Here is a 20,711-nt window from a genome sequence, read left to right as displayed (position 1 = left end):
TCAAAATAAGAGGAGAATATACATTACATCTAAAGTGTAAAGTCCACAAAATACCCAATTGAGCCACTGAATGTCAGTACCTTTGGAAAGGTGCAGTTTTGGCATCCAGTTTTACAGTTTCTTATACTTGTAATAATGGATAAAATTGACAATCACAGTTCTTAGCTGCTTTCAGGAGGCCTTCATCAGTTTAGAGGGGAAGGCTTCAAGAGACAATGAACCATAAAAATTCTATTCAGTCATGTATAAGCTGCTTTTGATTAAACAGGGCAATGAGAGTACACAGCTGACTCCACCCCCAATGTCTTGCACATCACTTGCCATGTGCATATCAAGAGCCTATGCATGCGTAAATGCCCACACATGTTTCCACAAGATTGGAACTCCTGCATCACCTAGATGTGAAGAACAATTGACTAGAGCTAGAATCTGTAGGACATGGAAAATGTCAAGAGAGAAGGGATACCAGCACCACACCCATTTAAGCAATCTGGCAAATATAATGTTCTTAATAACATAGTTTCATTATCAATTATCTTAATTTGATGTTATGGTACTTCGAAGAGCTGGGTCTTTCAGTATTATACCTTAGATTACAAAATACAATTTGATAGTGTCAAATTTTGAACAGGGTTATATCTATCAACAGTTTGGATGCATTTAGAAAGAGTGGCAAGAGGAAGAAAAAGACTGGAATGAACAGATGGTTTTTACATCAGAACTGATGTATACTGGCAACCAGCTGTGTGCTTGGTAAAATGATGGCACAATATCAGCTAGATTTTTTTTTTTAAACTTGGAAGCAAAAGATAAATGCAATAGGCAAAAATATATGGAGTTCAATTAAGTTTACTCTGTGAATAAGTATCAGCATATGATGTATTCCGTTTTCAGAGCTTCTCCATGTAACTACCTCAGTGCACAGAGAACGTATGTATGTGTGCCTGCAAAAAATGCATTCATTTATTCCACAAAGGAAGAGAATGCAGGTATAAATTGGCTACTTCTAATGAAATGGAGAAGCTCTGAAGTTCATGCCTGAAACAGAGCACTAGACTAAAGGGGAAGGCCCTAAAGCTTGTTTAGAAAACATATCTTCATGTAATTAATTTGTGAAGGATGAATTGGGATCTCACCTGCTACCCCTGACACCCAGTATCCACGCATTGATTGTGTTATCTGCACAGAGCCTATGGGAGTACAAGCTCTTCATGCATAGGCTTTGCCCACACAATCTGTATCTCCTCAACACACTTCTACAGGGAAACATCTGAATGGTCCGCTAGATTGTACAGATTAAATTGAACTATATTGGTTGGGTAAGTCTCCTTTGTCAGTGCGGGCTGGACTGCATGGTAGGTTGTTGTTTTTTATACCGTTTGATTCTTACTATGAGTGTTCACACAGATAATCTAAGGTTTTGGTTCTCCATTATTCTCATGGCCAATACCAATTAGTGAATAATATTTCTGAAAGATATTCAATTGTGAAACTCAGGATATTGTAATTCCCATGATAATTTCCCAAATTTATCTCATTTTTGATGGAGGTGGGAGGATTATGGAGGGAATGTAGCACTGGTGCATAAAGTTGATAAATAATTAGAGTTATCATTCTTAGCTGCCTGTCTTCAAAAAAGGAGATTGGATCACTGCTAACAAGGTAACTGATTTATTTATTTTTAACCCAGTATGGTATTCTCACAAACAGCAGTGGAAACAGGACCTAGCAGCTGGAAGCTCTTTAAATAAAAATAAAATTACATATAAGCTTTTAAAGTATTTCTAAACCAAATAGTATTTCTGTGCTGTTCCTTTAATAAAGTATTTCTAAACTTCCTACAATAAAGTTTTTTATTTTTTAAAAAAGCTTCTTATGAACAGCAGTTTCATATCCTTGAAAATAACAAGATGCAATTTCCCCTCATAATCACGGACAAGGGAACTATGGCAATGAATGCATCAATTTTGAAGCAGATAGGATAAGAAATTGGAAACAAGGAACATAAGTCAGAAAAATAAACAAAAATGAACCCTAATATGAACATGTGAACAACTTGAAAAAATAAAGAATATAATTAATGTCAAATATGTTAATCTGGAAATCAGAATGGAAATGGGCCTATACTGGCCAATTCAACGATAATCAACAGGTGTTTTTTTCAGGGAGGCAGGAATGAAAAAAGGCAGCTAAGAGTGAAGATGGGTCTATCATAACAATACATTACTGACATCAATGCTCAATGCATTTAATGTTAACGATTTCTCAGTAGAATTAAATTTCAATGATATATAACCAAGACTGTGATGCTATAGTGTTTTCCTGGAAATAAGCCCAATTGTGTTGCTTACTTCTGAGTATATATACATAGGATTGTGCAGTGAATTCAGAATTGTGTGGTGCTATGTTCAGTGTTAGGAGTTTGACACCCAATTTGTGCTGCAGCTGTTGTTGGTTTATTTTAGCCCATGGAAAAAAAACCTTCTCTAGAGAACTCATTTGTCCATTCCAAGTACCTGATGACTGATTAAAACAGGGGTAGCCAGTGTGTTGCCTTCTCAATATAGTTGAAGTAACTCCCAACCAGCATAGCCAGTGGCTAGTTATAATGGGAATTATAATCCGATAACATTTGGAAGGCACCATGTTGGCTACCTTTGGATTAAAGCTTTATAGCCTGCCATATGGAGACCACTGAAAAGCTCTTAACTGTATCATATGGAAGATACACCGTTGAAGAGGCTATTTCCATATGCAGTTGCCCATGAACTAGATGCATTAAAGCATAACTGTTCCCTGCTATTTATACATCTGGCACACAGAGTCTGCACACATATGGAGCTGCCTGGAACACTGATACAGGCAAGTGTTTCTGTGTGGCCTCCATATTTTTTGGAGGTGGAATAAATTTGCAATGAGGACTTGAGTCCCCCCCCCCAATCAGCAGAGATCAGAGAGGGACATCCTGTTTCATTCATCTTTGCACCTATATATATATATATATATTCTCTCTGTAATCTGTGTTTACATATTCACTTTACATCTCTCCATTTGTAGGTTAAAACAGCTTCTCTTCCTCCTTTTATTTCATTTATTCATCCACTCTTTTTTTGTTTTGCTACTGTTGCAGCCGCTCATCTCCATGTTTTGACCATGACAACAGCAGGTGAACTTATATATAATTTCATTTTTAATACTTGCCTTCCTTTTGCCTTCCTTCTTCTGTCATCCTTTTCGTTTATTCACTTCAGGATGCTCTGGTGCATTGATGCCATTCATTGCTTAGTATAGGAGAAAGATTTCTGCCTGTCTGTTGAATATGTTAGCAGCCTACATTTTGAAGAGTACAAAGGAAATACATTGTCTCCCCGCAAGAAACCTCCAAAATCTTGTCATATACAGTCCTTTTCTCCCACACTCCCAGCCTCACAAAAATATTGTAAGCAATTATTAATTGGATACCGAAAGTAACTGGAGAAATTTAAAAGCAGTCCTTAGGCTTGCAATATTTTTACATGAACAAAATTCAGTCTACAATTAGAATTGTGCATTACAAATCGTTAGCTCTATTTCAGATTTTCTTCAATAAATTCAGATGCATAGTGTGTTGTAACCATATTGCAGATGCCTGGAGCCATCAAGTCTTGAGTTGAAATCCTTCATGTAATTAAAAATGCATACATCATTTGAAGTTTAAGGAACGTTATCATGCATAACTAAATGCATTTCTCCCTTTATCGAGAGAAAATCTGTCCTTACTTTCTCAAAGAACATTTTGAATTCTATTCAGTAGCCTTCATGCAAGGAGAAACATGCCCACTAATTTTAAGTAGGCGTTTGATTGGTCTCTTAGTTTTTTGCTGTCCCACTAAAATGCAGCACAACTATTTTGCTGCATTATTATTATTTGCAAACTTGATAAAAATGCTGAAGCAACCTGATCAAGCTGTTTTGTATCTAATATTCCTCACTGTGACTAACTGTCTGCTGCTATCTCCTTGTTTCCCTGCATCAAATGGTAATCACAATTTGAAGACCTCCTGTGTGAGGCTGTGGTGGATGTAGTCTATTGAGGGCTGTTGTTCCCAGCTGGGTGATGAGAAGCATGTCTGCCTGCCTGTTTAACCAACTAATTCAAATGTACCAGCATATCTGAATGCTTTGTGTGTAGCATGCTGTCTCTTTTGCCTGTTTTCATTAGTAAAAAGACTACAACCATAGTTTCATTTGCTCTGGTGTGACTATAGGACTCCCAGCCTACTGGGGCTGGTAGGACAGAAGGCAGTTGCTAGAGGCGATGGCAGCCAGATCCAACAAATTCTAGTTTTCTCCCCATCCTCCCCCCTGTTGAGTTCTACAAAGGCAATGCTGAAACTAAGGAGGAGAAAGCTAACCACCAGGATCATCCTCTGGGCTGGTAGTATGTAAGAAGGAAGAATGAGAAGTGGGCTAAAAGCAGTGTCTAGCCTCTTCTGACCTCTAGCTGGATGCTATGCAAACATCAACATCCAATTCATAATTATCCATAGATGCCGCAACCTTCCCGTTGCCTACTATGAGTACAGCTCTGCAAGTTTTTTGCTACCATATCTCCATGGACAGTCTTTCTGTTATGTCATGGGAGCAGAAGGGGCCAACTGGATAAGCCCTGTGTGTGTGTGTGTGTGTGTGTGTGTGTGTGTGTGTGAGAGAGAGAGAGAGAGAGAGAGAGAGAGAGAGAGAGAGAGAGATGTGTACTATCATATTTGATATAGCTTCTTTTCTTGTAGGAGCAGAGGTTTACAGATGAAAGCAAGTTCTGTGCATTTGAAATTAAACCTCCCTGAAAAGTTGTGCATGACCCTTCCTGCTGTTTATATCATTTTTAGATGTAGGGTTGAGTTGTTGAAAATAATTATTTATCCTTCTATCCAAAAGTGATATTCCATGCCTTTATGAAAATTGGTTGCATATAATAAATTATTATGAATTATATTTATATTAGTGCATATAAAGTGTGACCTTTTAGAAATTATTCTGAAATGTTTAGGGATCACTCCAAAGAGAATGTTTAGGAAGAACCAGAGAACCAGAATGTCTGCAATTTTCATTGCATCATCTGGCCTATGACACATACCCCAGAATAATGTTTTACTCTTAGAAAGAATAATATATTTACATATTAAATTATTATGAAAACAAGTACATCAATTATACCTTTGAATTAAGAAAGGAAAAATCAACCCATAAGTGCTGGTAGGAGGGAAACTGAAACTCAAGATTCAATGCTATCTAACTGAAACAGCTCAGAGAGAATGTGTGTAAATAGCATCCCGAATTATGTCATTATCCTGTTAAAACCAAGAAGCTCCATCTCTAAAGAAATAGCACATTTGCACATTTAGACCAGAGGCATACAAACAATTTGGCAGAATCACCACACTGAATTGCACTCTCTGTAGGAAGTAGAGTTGCCAACTTTGTGTGTGTGTGTTTTTAAGAGATGTACACAAAAAATGAAAATTCGGAAGGTGAAACAATCTCTGTCGCTGTAGCTGGAAGTTCCATAATGTCTCATTTCCTTTTCATGAGGATGTTGAGGGGCAAGAACCCTGCTTGGAAAAAGTATTGACAGCCTTAGAGAGGTGAAATAGGGAAGGTGTAGGGCGCATGGCATGCTTCAGGATGGCGAATCGTGTCTCCTAATTATCACCCATTAGCTTGGAGGGTTGTTATAACTGCATGTAGATCTCACTGGGGAAAGGTTCTGATTGTGAAGAGTGATGTATTGTATTTGATAAACATTTGTATAAGGTATTAAAGGATGCAATTTTGCTTCAAGGGACTGAGGATGGGAGAAAGCAGGAAACAAGGGGAAGCAACATTAGAGAAAACTGGGAAGGGAAAATAGTGTTGGCATTTTCTCTCCAATTTTAGCCCATTTTATGGTCACATTTCCTTAATCGTTTGGTGGGGATCTTGCCAGCTGTTAAAGAATACCAGCAATTTGCTTGCTTTCATTCATAGTTTTTAAGAAAACAAATCAAGGTCTTATAGGTCTTATGCACCCTCTGGCCCCATTTTGCCTGCCAGGGGTTCAAATATAGCCTGCAAGGCCATTTCCCCTGAATCGTGCCACCACCCCACATCTGGCATCATATGCAACTTCAGTGTGGGGACAGGTAGAGACACCGCTGCCAATGCACAACTTAAAGTGTGGACCTGATTGTGCATTGGCAAGGCAGGCTCCAGCTCTGCCCTCCATCAGCTGATGTGCAGTAAAACCAAAGCCTGCCAGAAAGGGTGTGCGAGTCAGCTCCCTGCAGGGAACTTTCTCACATGGCCAACTCCAGTAGAAAGCTGGCCTTGCCTCTACCACCTATTAGCTGAGAGGTGGTAAAGTGAAAACATCAGACTCTTCGCAAGCTCTGCATGTTGGTTTGAAGTCCAACAGTTTAGGGACTTCAGAGTTCTCAATCAGCTGGCATGGCATCACTGAGATGTCAAATGGACCCTGCCTACTGTCAGATTTGGCCCACAAGGCTAGGTTCAGATAAGGATCTGGCCTGCTGTCCTAGAATCTTTACTCATTTCAATCACCAGATACAAAATCTACAAAAATTGAAATGGACTTCGTATTTACAGTATCTGTTATGTATCCAAATACTATTTGTATTCAGTGTTATTCCTAATCTTATTTTACTATGTTTCTGATGGACATATACAAACCAGCACAGCCAACCATGACTGCAATTTTGTGGGCAGTTGCATAACGCAACCCGTTGAAATGAGATATTTACAGGCTGAGGAATACACATCATGTCTCTCTGCATTTCTCTTAACTGTCATGTGTTTACATATATGTTATCTTCTTAGGTCTGATTACTATTTATATTATTACTGAAAAGAGATACAGTAATAGTCACACCTACTTCATTGCAATTAATATCTAAAGCTGTGGATATAGGGTAGCACACAGCACATAATTTTAGTTGACACAGGCCAGTAAGAATGGACATTTAGTAACGAACATTATGATTGACTTCCAAATCAGATTGCATTATTTCTCCCAATTTTCAGTTTCCTCGTCAGTTTTATGGTGGATGCTCGAGGTGGTGCTATGCGGGGTTGCAGACACAATGGACTTCGAATAATTATTCCACCCCGGAAGTGCACTGCTCCAACACGAGTTACCTGCCGGTTGGTCAAACGTCATAGACTGGCCACAATGCCTCCAATGGTGGAAGGAGAAGGCCTGGCTAGCCGTTTAATTGAAGTTGGGCCTTCTGGTGCTCAGTTTCTTGGGTAAGAATTTTTTTTAATTATCCAAGATAATTTTAAAAAACATGACAAAGATGGTTTCGTTTTGTGATCTACTCTGGGGTGGCTCAGCACTTCAGTGCTCAAAGTGAAAATGTTGTGTCTGATTTATTTTATGCTGATGGGCTCTGCAGTGAAAAGCGCAACACTGTTAGGCCAGCAATAATTCAATTAGCTTGTTTTGTTTTTTCCCCTTATTTAAAGCACCAGTAGCTACAACTCAAGGTTTAGTGTGCTTCCTGGAATAAGTCTGTTTAATCCACGCTGGGCTTTTAAAGCACAAATCGTTTCGTGATTGCAGTCAATTAATTACATATTCGCTTTTAAGGGTAAAATGAAAATAGCACAAATGTTGCAAATGTAAATATAACATCTATTGAAAGATGCAAGAAAAGCTAAAGCTGCTTTCAAGGGGGACTTGTGTTCTCTCAGTGGATATTTTCTCAGTAATTGGGACTGCCTGGGAAGCACAAACCTATGATTTTTCTGGGGCTGCATTTTATTCCTTCTACTGCAGTACCCCACAGAAAGATCAGATGTGCTGCACTTGTTTTAGCAATTTTCTGCTGAAACCAGCAGTTTTCAACACTTTTATTTTATCAGCAATTTCCCTTACCAATGGTGGCATCCAAAAATGGATGATCAAAGGAAACCCCCTCTGCTTAGAGCGAATGGCTTCAGCTGAAAATGGATAAAAGGATGAAGATGTCAAAGGAACAGCGTAAATCCAGCGTGAAGCAAATTTAAGGCCCTGTAGTCCCTAGACTTTCAGCCAGTTGTCTTAACTAACATTTAGTTCTGGAGAATGGGGTTTGGGGAAAGAATGGGATGTATCTCTAGAATGCAGCATAGGAGGAAAAACCATCAACCATTTAACTCATTATTTTGTTGTTGCTGCGTTTCAATAGAGGAACTAGAAGATTCCTAAGTCTGAAAAGATGGGTAGATGCACATCTGTGATAAAGGGGTCGCTTTTAGGGTTTACAAAAGCGCCCTTCAATACTAGAAAATTATTTAAAGAAAAGCATCAAACCCAAACTAAGGAAAGCCTTTGCTGTCACATTTTGTATTTTCAGTTCTTCTCTTCCTCTATCTACCTGTTTCTCCTCCTTCCAATACACTCACAGTAAACTCAACAACTTTTGGTTTCCCCCCCACCCTTTCAGCCTAGTGGGGAATGTCTATGGAAACTCACATGTACTAAGAGTTTACATACCATTTCTCAAGGGCACGTCTTACACCGCTGGCACTTTCCTGAGTGGCGTCCTGGCAGTGAAATCAAAGTCACTGAACACTTCCTGCCAAGCCAAGCCTTACATTAATTCATTTGCTCATAAGTCCTGAAGACTGGATCTTGCTCCCATTAATATTAGAAGCAAGGCTAGCATACCACTGAACCTACTGAGGACAAGATAAGGTTGCAAAATTCTGGGGAGCTCTTTTTATGAATTATCAGGATCAGTGGGGCATACCTAAACAAATCAAGGCAGAAACCTGTTCAGTGTACAGCCTAATTCCACTCTTGAGCAGACAGTGCACTGGGGTTCTGGAAAACAAAATACATAAAAGCTTATTTATTTTCTTTCTTTCACTGCTGCTTTGGATGTACTCAGTAAACTTCACCTGCCTACGGCTCCTCCCCCACTTAATGAGGGAGAAAGTTTGGTCAGCCGAATCCTTCAGCTGGGGCCTCCAGGGACCAAATTTCTTGGGTAGGAGAGACTTAAAACAAATTGATGGATGCTGGCCTTCCCATTCTTCTCCTTCTGCAATATTATTTTTATGTCATTGTGCCCATGACATTGTCCCTTTCTATGATTTTAAATTCTGTATTTACCTAACCTTTAGTGGACCATTTTCCAGCCCTTGTGGTATGTGGTTTTTGTTTTGGTGATATGTTTGTACCTTTTCTTAAAGTTCCTTGAACTCCACTTATGATTTAGCATGAGAACTTCCTAGCTGTGAAATGTAACAGTTGTTATAGCTGTTGTGTGCTTGACGTCTGTCGCAAAGCAACCTGGACTGGAACTGTAGGAATCTACTGTACAATATTTTGCCTCTATTGTCACCAACACAACGGTGATATGTTATATATTGGATATAACATAGAACTTAGCATGATATATACAAGATGGCCTATGTAATTCAGTTATTATTGTGAGACTATTGATACACAAATGTATTTATAGTTTTTGCAAAAATGGGAAACACAAGTTATGATGAAACATATATACAATATGGACACAATGAGCAGAAATTTGATTTTGCGCTTGTAGATTAATATAGAATAATCATTTGGGCATTTTCACTATAAATTAGGAGTCTGGAAAATGTCAACTGAAACAAAGAGCCAATATAAAATCAATGCAGATTGATGACAGATGTGGCCTGTTTCTTAAATAGATTTGTATTCTCCTATAAATCATATTTTTTCTTTAATGTGTCCATATATGTATATACATAGATAACAGTAGATTCTGCATGATAAATGTGATTGCACAGGATTCCACACATCAAAACAAGTTTCAAATGTGTGGGCTTTATTCATTCCAGTTTATAATTCTACAGCCCCAATGCCAGCCCCTACTGCTTTGGCAAGTACCATAGATGCTGTGTGATTTTTATTTATATATATAAAAAAGTGGGAGTACATTTCTCACTGGTCCTAACAACAAGCTATATAATGCCAAAGTGGTTCTAGTATGCTTTTTTCAGGATCGTATCCAGGAATGGCAAAGAAGCCGGCCGTATTCCAGGTCACTTTGTAACAGACTGAGAAAACTTGTATTGATTTGCTGCCCATTTGGCACAGTCCTTTAACGTGCTGTGTTGCTGTAATAGGCCTGTGATTGTTGAGATTCCTCACTTTGCGGCTCTACGTGGTAAAGAAAGGGAGCTGGTGATCCTGCGCAGTGAGAATGGAGACAACTGGAAGGAGCATTTCTGTGAATTTACAGAGGATGAGCTGAATGAAATCCTAAACGGGATGGATGAAGGTACACAGTGTGCTAAGAAATGAGAAAAGTCTGAAAGCCACAGAAAGGAAATGATAATGAACTTAAAAAATAAATAAAAACATTATTCTGCAACCACAAATAGATTACTGCATGCATTTGCTATGCATATTTGCTATATGTAGTTTCTGTGTGGCTAACTCTCCACCGAGCTGACATGTACAATGCCATGTGGCCAATGAATATTTGTGTGCAAGACCATTCGGTCTGTTAACCTGGCATATGATGGAACAAGTAGAAAAGACAAATAGAACATCAAAACTTGTGGCGTTTGCCTTCTTTCTGTAAGTCAGAACAGTTTAAAATGACTCATGGGTAAGACAAACACATTTACCAGCAGCTTTGTGAATTCTCACTAATATTTCCCCATTTTTGCAAATTTGTGGTCAAATCTCCCTGCACTAAGTGAAAGATCTATTGGCGTATCCAAGTGACATGAAGTTTTTATGATACAGATTTGTTATTCTGGACAAAACTGCAAAAATCTGAAGAAACCCTTTAATAGCAATCCTAACACATTGTGTGGTCTTCTGCCAACCACATTTACATTCAATAGTAAGGCCATAGTGGCAAATAAGGAAGATGAACATAGTCTGAATGTAGAGTTCACAAATCTTTCTGTAGTCATAGAGACATCTAAACTCTAGAAAATTAGTGAAGTAGGTGTTGGGTTGGGTTGAAAACTGGCCATTAGGAGTAGCATGAAGTAACTTTTGAATTTTATAGCTTTGAGGGTTTACTTTGGCTGGTCAATGCACGATCTGAAAAGTCATTGACCATTATATATATATAATGTTTACTGTAGAAAATAATTATGGTTTAACTATGGTCTCTTTTTACTTAGTCCTTGACACACCAGAAGAGCTGGAGAAGAAACGCATTTGTCGTATCATCACTCGGGACTTCCCACAGTACTTTGCAGTGGTGTCCCGAGTCAAACAAGACAGTAACCTCATTGGACCCGAGGGTGGTGTGCTAAGCAGTACAGTAGTACCTCAAGTGCAGGCTGTCTTTCCAGAGGGAGCACTAACCAAGCGAATTCGTGTTGGTCTGCAGGTAAGAGAAATGAGGACAAGGCTTTACATTATCTAACTGGCAGCATTTCTGTTGACGAAAGGAGTTTCTTCATTCAATTTTTAATTATTTCTCTGGGTTCTCTTTCCTGTATGTCACTCCCCCCTGAATTCCAGTAGCTAGAAGAATTAATAAAACTATTTCTGAACCTCTGGTTCCTTCCTACAGTTAATCAGAACAGACATGCACATTGGTAAAACTTTACAAAACAAACAAACAAAAAACCACATTGATGCAATCACACATATGATTGCGTTTAGATTCTTTTTGCAGATGTGCACACTGACTGGTATCCATTTGGCAGTGTTTTACTATGCTTGCACACTATTCTGTACAAAATTTGGAAATAAAAAAGCAACATCAATGGAGAATTACTAAAGCATTGGCTCCCATTTGAGAAGTCACAGTAGGTAATTCAGAATTTCAGAAACAACCCTCATTTCTCTGGAGGCCGCTGGTTATCTTTACACAAACGATTCCTGCCTTTATAAACCACGATATGCATGTACTCAATGAATCTGCAACAGTTCCTTTGCACCTACCTTCACTTGAGCAGGGAAACCAGCCCAGAAGCCACTGTTAACAATTGCTTCTTGTTATGACATAACTGAGGTACTGCTTAATGGCTTCCAAATAAACTAGGAAATGGAGCCATGTTTAAAGTTAGATTTGAATGCTGGTTTATTTGGAAGCTGCTAAGCATAGTTCTTGCTTTACACATAACAGGAAGCAATGGTTAACTAACGTTTCCAGCTATGCATTCCCACTTATGCTAAAGGAGAAGAGAAGTAGGAGTAAAGGAATGAGCTGGGTGCATGGAGCTGGCTGGAATGGTATCTATTTTATTCAGAGAAAATAATAACAGAAGCTACTGAACAGTTTCATTGCAAATATTGCTTTATCTAAAAGACTGCCACAGTAAATTAAAGATATTTTGAGTTTAAAGCAGATGAATAAAAGTTGTGAGTTCACTAACTATGACTCTGTCAGTCTACATTTAGCAAGTACCGTATTTTGCGCCCCATAAGACGCTCCGGCCCATAAGACGCACCTAGTTTTTTGGGGGGGGAAATAAAGGAAAAAAATTATTTCCCCCCCAGGCGCGGGGCTGGGGCAGCCCGAGCTTCCCCCGACCCCAGCCCGCAAACAGGCAGCTCTCTGCAAGCCGTGGGAGCCCAGCGGTGGTTCCCGCTGCTTGCGGAGAGATCCGCGAAGCCTGCACGCGCTGGGATCAGCGCGGGCAGGCTTCGGGATGCCTGCAACTCTCCCCAAGCAGCGGGAACGTTCCCGCTGCTTGCGGAGAGATCCGCGAAGCCTGCCGGCGCTGGGATCAGCGCGGGCAGGCTTCGGGATGCCTGCAACTCTCCCCAAGCAGCGGGAACGTTCCCGCTGCTTGCGGAGAGATCCGCGAAGCCTGCAGGCGCTGGGATCAGCGCGCGCAGGCTTCGGGATGCCTGCAACTCTCCCCAAGCAGCGGGAACGTTCCCGCTGCTTGCGGAGAGATCCGCGAAGCCTGCCGGCGCTGGGATCAGCGCGCGCAGGCTTCGGGATGCCGGCAACTCTCCCCAAGCAGCGGGAGCATTCCCGCTGCTTGGGGAGAGGTCCGCGAAGCCTGGAGAGCGAGAGGGGTCGGTGCGCACCTACCGCTCTCGCTCTCCAGGCTTCAGCGAAAGCCTGCATTCGCCCCATAAGACGCACCCACATTTCCCCTTCATTTTTGGAGGGGGAAAAGTGCGTCTTATAGGGCGAAAAATACGGTAATTTAACTTCCATTTCCTCCAATTAACCTCTTTTCACAACTGTGATTAGAGTTCCATATTTCTGGTCTAATTTACAAATAAATTGGAAGTGGTAGGCTTTGTGAACTTGCATTGAATGCTTTGAGGTTATGATGAAAGGACTGATTAGTTAAATGTTCATAAAGCACTTTATGATTCCCAGACGAATTATGTAAAAATATAAAGCTGTGTCCAATTTGTCACTCATCTGCTTGCTAGAGAATGGTGACCTCATCCCATCTTTGAATGGGCTTGAAGATTCATCAGAGAATTCGCAGAAGGAGCTTGGGTTTCCCCAGGACCTCTGTGGCAACCTCTCTAAGGACATAGAAGGCTTGGTAATCTATTATTCCCAGGGATATTTGCACTGGGAGCAGCCTTTAGCACTAATAGCAATTGTCTGTTCTGGTTGGAGTTGAAGTCCCTCTGAAGGAACAGGTGTGCAAGGTACATCTTGAGCCATCTCTATCACTGGAGGTCCAAAATCTCTTCAAAAAGTCTTCACTCAAATCCATAGTTCCAACAGACAGCCTTCCGCAATTCTTGCAGTCTCCTACCACAACCCACACAGCAGGCTGTAGCCCTTTTATACACAAAGATACTTGTCAAATCTGTCCAGTAACACAGATAAGAGAATCTCAAGATGCCTGCAGGTACATTGAGTCATGTCTGCTGGCTCATAGAGTATTAACCCATTAATTGCATTCCTTAACAAGACCGTAATAGCCTTACCAAAGTGGTCCATGCATTGATAACCTCAAGACTTGATTACTGTAACATGCTCTATGTGGGGCTACCCCTGTAGTTGGTCTGAAAACTGAAGCTAGTACAGAATGCAGGAGCAGGCTACTGGCAGCATGCTGACAGCACTTGCGAATTTGCCATCAGGTGAGGCTCAAGGTCCCTAGTGCTAATTCACAAAGCCTTAAGCAACTTGGATTGCAAGTACTTTAAGGACCATAATACACCATGTCAATCACTGAAATCCTTTGATGCATTGTGTTTCCCCATGCCCCTGAGGTTTGGTTGGCCTTTGAAGGGACTGAGTATGGCAGGCTGTGGAAATCCCTGCCAGTAGGGGTCCCGTGGAGCTCCCAGCCTGAAGAATCATCCCTGTCTTTACTATAAATTATGTTATTTAGATAGCCCTTTGAAATCACTGGCCAGTATTTATGGATGCTTTTATTAATCGTTTCATTGTTGTAATTCTTGTATGATGTACACTGACATGTACTTTTATGAAAGTGTGGTTTATAAATATTTAAATGAATAAATAAATCAGGGATAGAAGACAGGAGTAAGCAGAAAATAGAATTGTAATTAATTGAGGCACGTGGAATGTGCAATGGGTAATCAGATTTATAGAGCTTTAAATATATAGTCAAATTCATAGAAGACATTGCCCAATGGCAATGAATGATGATGAATATATGCTACTGCCAGAAACAAAGACAGCAGACCAGTCACTTGTGAGCAAAAGTGAAAGATTGTTGCGTTTATGTCCTGATTGTAGACCTGCCAGGGCATCCGGTTGGCCACTGTGGAGAAGAAGAGGATGTTGTTATGATTGTTCAGATACCAATAATTAAGACTTTTGTTTTGTGCATGTCTTTGGTTAGGCTCAACCTATGCACAATGAGCTTGTAAAGAAGATTTTAGGCAACAAAGCCACATTCAGCCCTATTGTCACATTGGAACCCAGGAGAAGAAAATTCCATAAGCCAATAACAATGACTATTCCTGTTCCTAAAGCCTCTAGTGATCTGATGATTAATGGATATGGGGGTGATGCACCCACTCTAAGACTACTATGCAGCATAACAGGTAAGCTCATAAGAAGTAACTTGAATAGTTCAGTCGGTAGAGCATAATTCTCTTAATCTCCAAGTTGTGGATTCAAGCCCCATGTTGGGTAAAAAAATCCCTCTATTGCACCGAGTTGGGCTAGATGACTCTCATGGTCCCTTCCAACTCTACAGTTGTATGATTCTAAATGCACTGATGGGTCCATTAAGAAGGGTGGCATTGTATGTTGATGTCGTAGAGAAGTCATTGAAAGCTCTTGCTTAGCCTATATTTGCAAAGTGGAAATAATGACCTCCATAGTTTATAGCTGAAATAAGATTTTGCATTTTGGTACCAAAAGAATGTGGGTGTGAATTAATTTTACTTTAATATCAAGTTATTAACCCTGAGCAACACCCCAGAACAGACCTTGGCTACAGCTTGTAAAGTTAGAGCTTCACCACAAGCTCAGATTCAAGTGAAATGCTGTGCCAAATCTTGGAGTCACTCGTTGCAGGAGTAAGGAGGACTCTGGAGATGCAAATTGGCTGTCAGCTCCTCTCCTGTTCTTGTGGTCTCACTAAGCCAGGCATACCCAAACTCGGCCCTCCAGATGTTTTGGGACTACAATTCCCACCATCCCTAGCTAACAGGACTAGTGGTCAGGGACGGTGGGAATTATAGTCCCAAAACAGCTGGAGGGCTGAGTTTGGGGATGCCTGCACTAAGCCATACTTTGGCTTACTACGTCATGACAACCAGGCCATTGACTTCTTGTAGGATTGCTGAACATTTTTTCTCTTTGTCCTCAATTGTTTCAGGTGGAACAACACCTGCTCAGTGGGAAGACATCACAGGAACAACACCATTAACTTTTGTCAATGAATGTGTTTCCTTCACCACAAACGTATCTGCCAGGTACCACTGTCCAGAATAGTATATTTTCTTTAAACTGTATTTAAGTGTTTCGGCACTATATTTTCAGCTTGATTACTTATTAATTGGACACAAGTACCCCACTAAAGTTTTATTTATCATTATTTACTTATTTGATTTATATACTTTATCAAAGATCCCAGGGCAGTGTACAACATTAAGATCACATTTTATGGGGCATAATAGTAAAAACATAATGAAAAGCATAGTAATAGATAGCATAATAATAAAATAATCATAAGTCGTCGTCCCTCAGCTTTAACAGGCCATAGATTAATGGCCAAAGGCATGGGTAAAGAGGTATATTTTTGCCTGGTGCCTAAAGATACGTAATGATGGCACCAGACAAGCCTCTCTGAGGAGAGCCTTTCTTAGACAGGGAGCTACCACAGAAAAGGCCCGTTCTTGTGTTGCCACCCTCTAAACCTCTTGGGGAGGAGAGACATAGCAAAGAGCCTCAGATAACAAGTGCAGGGTCTAGGTAGGTTTGTATGGAGACAGGAAGTCCTTAAGGTATTGTGCTAATGTGCTAATTCTGGCATTGTAGTGTTTGCAATGTGTAATCCATCCCCTGGCCTGACCCTAAAATAGAGTATGATTAATTCTGGAGTCTGAAGAGTCTAAAGTTGTTTTAATATCTGTTCTGAAGCTGGTAGCCATGGTATCCTAATGTGGACAAAAGGAGAAACTGTGGTTAATTAGAGATTTCCTGGTTTGATCACCTGTGCACTGCAAAGGGGGTGAAGGGACTGTGTACATATCCCAGTTCATATCCCAGCTGAAAATGACTGTTCCAATGCATTTTAGTAATCTGGGAATCAGTAGAGATCCATTTCAAATTACATTCAGGCTTGGGCCACACCCAATGCAGAATCTAGATGATTTTTCCCCATTAAGAATTTGTTTATTTCAAGCTAATGCACAAGTTATTTGAAATCAATACTAGTGTGATTTCTGGATGTATTTTCCAAATTCTGAACTTGTGTGTATGTTATGTTAGACTTAACTATGCAACAGTTTTCCATGTTTGTTTATTTGCAGGTTTTGGTTGATAGACTGTCGACAGATACAGGAATCTGTTACGTTTGCTTCCCAAGTATACAGAGAGATTATTTGTGTGCCCTACATGGCCAAATTTGTAGTGTTTGCCAAATCACACGATCCTATAGAAGCCCGATTAAGATGTTTCTGCATGACGGATGATAAAGTGGATAAAACGCTAGAACAGCAAGAAAACTTTGCTGAAGTTGCCCGAAGCAGAGATGTAGAGGTATGGTATTAAACATGCAAAATGAATTCCTTCATTGACATTTTTGTACATGTACTTTTAAAACCATTGTCTTAATTTCCTTTTGTATGTAGAAAGAAAAAGAAAATCTCTCATTTTAAATCTTAATATGGGTAATATCCAGCTAAGTCACTCTCCAAGGATACCCATTGATTTCAATTGGTGTATTCTGTGTAGGATTAAAAATGGACATAACTGTATTTTCTTTATCTGCTTGCTTGCTTGCTTGCTTGTTTGTTTATTAGGAATATTTTATAGCCCACCCTTAATCTATACAGATACCAGGATGGGGTACGAAACATATACAGATATTAAAATACCTAACAAAAATGTTAGAACACATGCAGATATTTCTTTTTATTGAGAAGAAAAGGAACTACAGTGTTACCTCAGTTTAAGAACAGTCCTGTTTAGGAACAATTCGGTTTACAAACTCCGCAAAACCAAAAGTAGTGTCCCGATTTGAGAACTTTACCTCGGTCTAAGAACAGAATCCAAACGGTGGAAGGGCACCGGCAGCGGGAGGCCTCATTAGCAAAAGCGCACCTCGGTTTCAGAACGGTTTAGGTTTAAGAACGGACTTCCAGAACGGATTAAGTTAGTAAACCGAGGTACCACTGTACAGGGACTCCCTGTCCAGATTAAAACATTTGTATGGAAGAGGGTGGAATTGAACCTTTCCTACTTGTGTCTTGTTTTTCCTTGACATGCTTCCCACCCCTGCCATGGGTGGAAAGCTGCTTTTGCTATGGGAGGAAAATCTATTTGCCATAGGTGCAAATAGCAGCTTTGAAGAGGAAATGGTCGAAGGAAAAAGGGTTAATCCTTCTCTCTCCACCACCATTTCTATGCCATGTTCCTGCTGCAGATCAAGTCCCCCTGCAATTTTGTTTAATGGCAAATACAATCACATATATAGTACATTGTCCAGGTTGGGATCTGAAACAATATGTGGCACCTATCTCCACCCTCTAAGAGGAATTCTTCCCAACCTAGAACAGCCATAGTTCTGTTCAGTTATGGATTTTAAGCAGGGGAAATATCTTTTATCTTCCTTGTTTGCCTACAAGATTTTCTGCTATACTATATAGTACTAGAGGGCCAGCTGTCATCTCCTAAAATGCTTTATTGCTATTTAGCAAAGTGGTGGTTCTAGAGGGCTGTGGAATCTGTGGCCCCTCATATGAACTTCCATTTCTTTCAATCCCAGCCAGTGGATCAGTGCATTCTAGGAATTGAATAAAGGTAATAATGAACTCTCTTCTACATTTCCATGATACTTACTTTTATTATATTTTGTTCCTTATCAACCATATGTAGGTACTAGAAGGAAAGCCCATCTACGTGGACTGCTTTGGGAATCTAGTACCACTAACGAAGAGCGGCCAACATCACATATTCAGTTTTTATGCCTTCAAAGAAAATAGACTTCCACTGTTTGTCAAGGTAATAGATACAAGTCCATATCTAAACTTTCATTTTATTTGGTGGCGACTATTCAGAATATTCAACAAGCAGAAACAGCCCATCCATATACAGCCAGAAACCACCATTCTTTAACTATTTTAATAATAGCACCAAAGCTGATGAACTGCATTTCAAGGGCAGTGGTCTACTTTACCCCCTTTTGCGCACCTAGATGTGCATCAGAGCTTCGGCATTTTATGCAATGGAATGAAAAACGGCAAATCGGGGTGGGTGGGGTGGGAGTAGTTGCCTGAACATTCACCATGTTTCAAATTAAAACCAAAGATCTATAAAAATGTTGATATCTGTCCTCTGGCTTTAGATCTCCCTTTGGAGATTCAACATTTTCACTTTAAGGCAGAAATATTAAAGTTTCTTTAAGCAGGGTTTAGTGGCAGTGGTTAAATAGAACTTTACTTAGGTACTGTCATACCTCTGGTTGCGAACGTGATCTGTGCAGGAGGCATGTTCACAACTCGCAGCATTCGTAGCCTTAAGTGCTGTGTCTGCGCACACGTGACGCAATTCGGTGCTTCTGCGCATGTGCAAGCGGTCCGCAACCCCAAAACGCGCAACCCGCAGCGTTCATAACCCGAGGTATGACTGTATGTCTTAATCCGTACATTTAATACATTTGCATCATAAATATTTTATAATTTTGTCTCTGTAGTATTTTATATCTCTTTAAGCTGTAGCATTGTGTGTGTTTTGCTTTGCTTTTTGCACTAGGTCCGAGACACAACACAAGAACCTTGTGGGCGCTTGTCATTTATGAAGGAGCCTAAATCTTCTAGAGGCCTCGTACATCAAGCCATCTGCAATCTGAATATCACATTGCCAAATTACACAAAGGTACTGCATAATACAATGAAAAGATCTTTGCTCACATACTAGCTGGCACACTGAAATTTCAGAGCTCCTAATCCCTGGCTTTGTTTTGCACAAACTACATGGAGTGGCTTATGTGTCAACATCTCCTCCTATTGGCTGTGCTGGATGGAGTGGATGGCAGTTGGAACATCATCTGTAAGGCCATAGGTTCCTCACCCCTAATATAGAGGGTGCATTAATTATAGAGTATTCTCTAGATGGGTGGCTCTCACACCATGGCCTTGAATTGGCTCAGCAGCATCATATAATACTGGGGATTATATCTATCCAAAGAGCCAACACCAAAAGAACCCATCATATGATACTTTGCCTATTTCTTGAGCATTAAGCCTAGTAGTTTGCTCAGACAGAAGTGTAGTGCTGGAGGAGAAAGACTGCAAAGGCACTTTAGAGTCTGGGTTCTCATATATGTCACCTTCCTGCCCATTCCAAGTTGATCTGTGATCTTCAGTTTATTTGTGCCTCCAGCCGTTCATAGGTAAGTCATGCACATAAGCAATTAAATGCATAGAACAGAGGTCTCATGTGCACGATGTCTGTCTTCTCACTTTCATTGGAATTTGAAATATTACAGATTTAAGCTTGAAAAATCAAATATGAAGAGAGAACAATTAACACATGCAAACTATGTTACATTTTCTTTGACATTCCAACCATGTATTTTCAGGGTTGGCACAAGAACTCCACTGCCACCTCTTCACTTTTTGGGGGTAGCAGCGTAGCATTGCCCTGGAGAGTATCTGCTTGTTTTCAACAGTATTTGCTGTTGTCACAGCAATTCAGTGACATTCCTCAGAAAAATATATGGGGCAGTAGCAGATCAGGAGACAGGACATGCCAAGCAGCCAACAGTAGTGATGGTGGGGGCAGCCCTACAGGTGGTGAATGGAGGTTCACAATCTGCTGCCTCTCCCAATCCACTGCCTGAGCCAGCATGGCAAATGGCAGGTCCAATCTTGCATACTAGGGTCAGGCTTGGTGGTTGAGAAATAGTATCTTGGCTTCTTTGAAATGCAGTAATAAAAATCAAGCAAGAGCCTAAAATATCCAAACAGCTTCCCACTTTTTAATTATCTTAAGTCCCCAGCTTAAAAAAAATAATGAACTCATTCTCTTGTTCCCTTTTTTTCCTCCTTAGGAAAAAGTGCAGAAATTGTGTTCGTTTTGTACTCTTGCCAA

The 20,711-nt window shown here is 40.2% G+C and overlaps 1 protein-coding gene across 30 annotated transcripts in view; it reads left to right on the top strand.

Moving 5' to 3' along the window:
• Positions 1-20,711, top strand: part of ANK2 (ankyrin 2) — a gene marked incomplete at its 3' end in the record, with an annotated part of 325,504 nt that overhangs the window by 275,752 nt on the left and 29,041 nt on the right. For 11 of the 30 annotated variants that reach the window (XM_081208031.1, XM_081208029.1, XM_081208013.1 and 8 more), the window contains 8 exons: positions 7,060-7,284; positions 10,141-10,295; positions 11,158-11,369; positions 14,785-14,989; positions 15,772-15,868; positions 16,928-17,156; positions 18,495-18,620; positions 19,371-19,493. In XM_081208031.1, the coding sequence (XP_081064157.1) occupies positions 7,060-7,284; positions 10,141-10,295; positions 11,158-11,369; positions 14,785-14,989; positions 15,772-15,868; positions 16,928-17,156; positions 18,495-18,620; positions 19,371-19,493 (1,372 nt within the window). Of the gene's footprint in view, positions 1-1,620; positions 1,663-3,130; positions 3,167-7,059; positions 7,285-8,912; positions 9,012-10,140; positions 10,296-11,157; positions 11,370-14,784; positions 14,990-15,771; positions 15,869-16,927; positions 17,157-18,494; positions 18,621-19,370; positions 19,494-20,711 lie in introns of all 30 variants that reach the window. The other 19 variants (XM_081208039.1, XM_081208040.1, XM_081208034.1 and 16 more) reach the window with 6 other exon arrangements.

The sequence above is a fragment of the Podarcis bocagei genome (assembly GCF_964188305.1).
Source record: "Podarcis bocagei genome assembly, chromosome: 9".
In the NCBI taxonomy this organism is placed as follows: Eukaryota; Metazoa; Chordata; class Lepidosauria; order Squamata; family Lacertidae; genus Podarcis; species Podarcis bocagei.
This window is presented reverse-complemented; position numbering and strand designations above follow the sequence as displayed.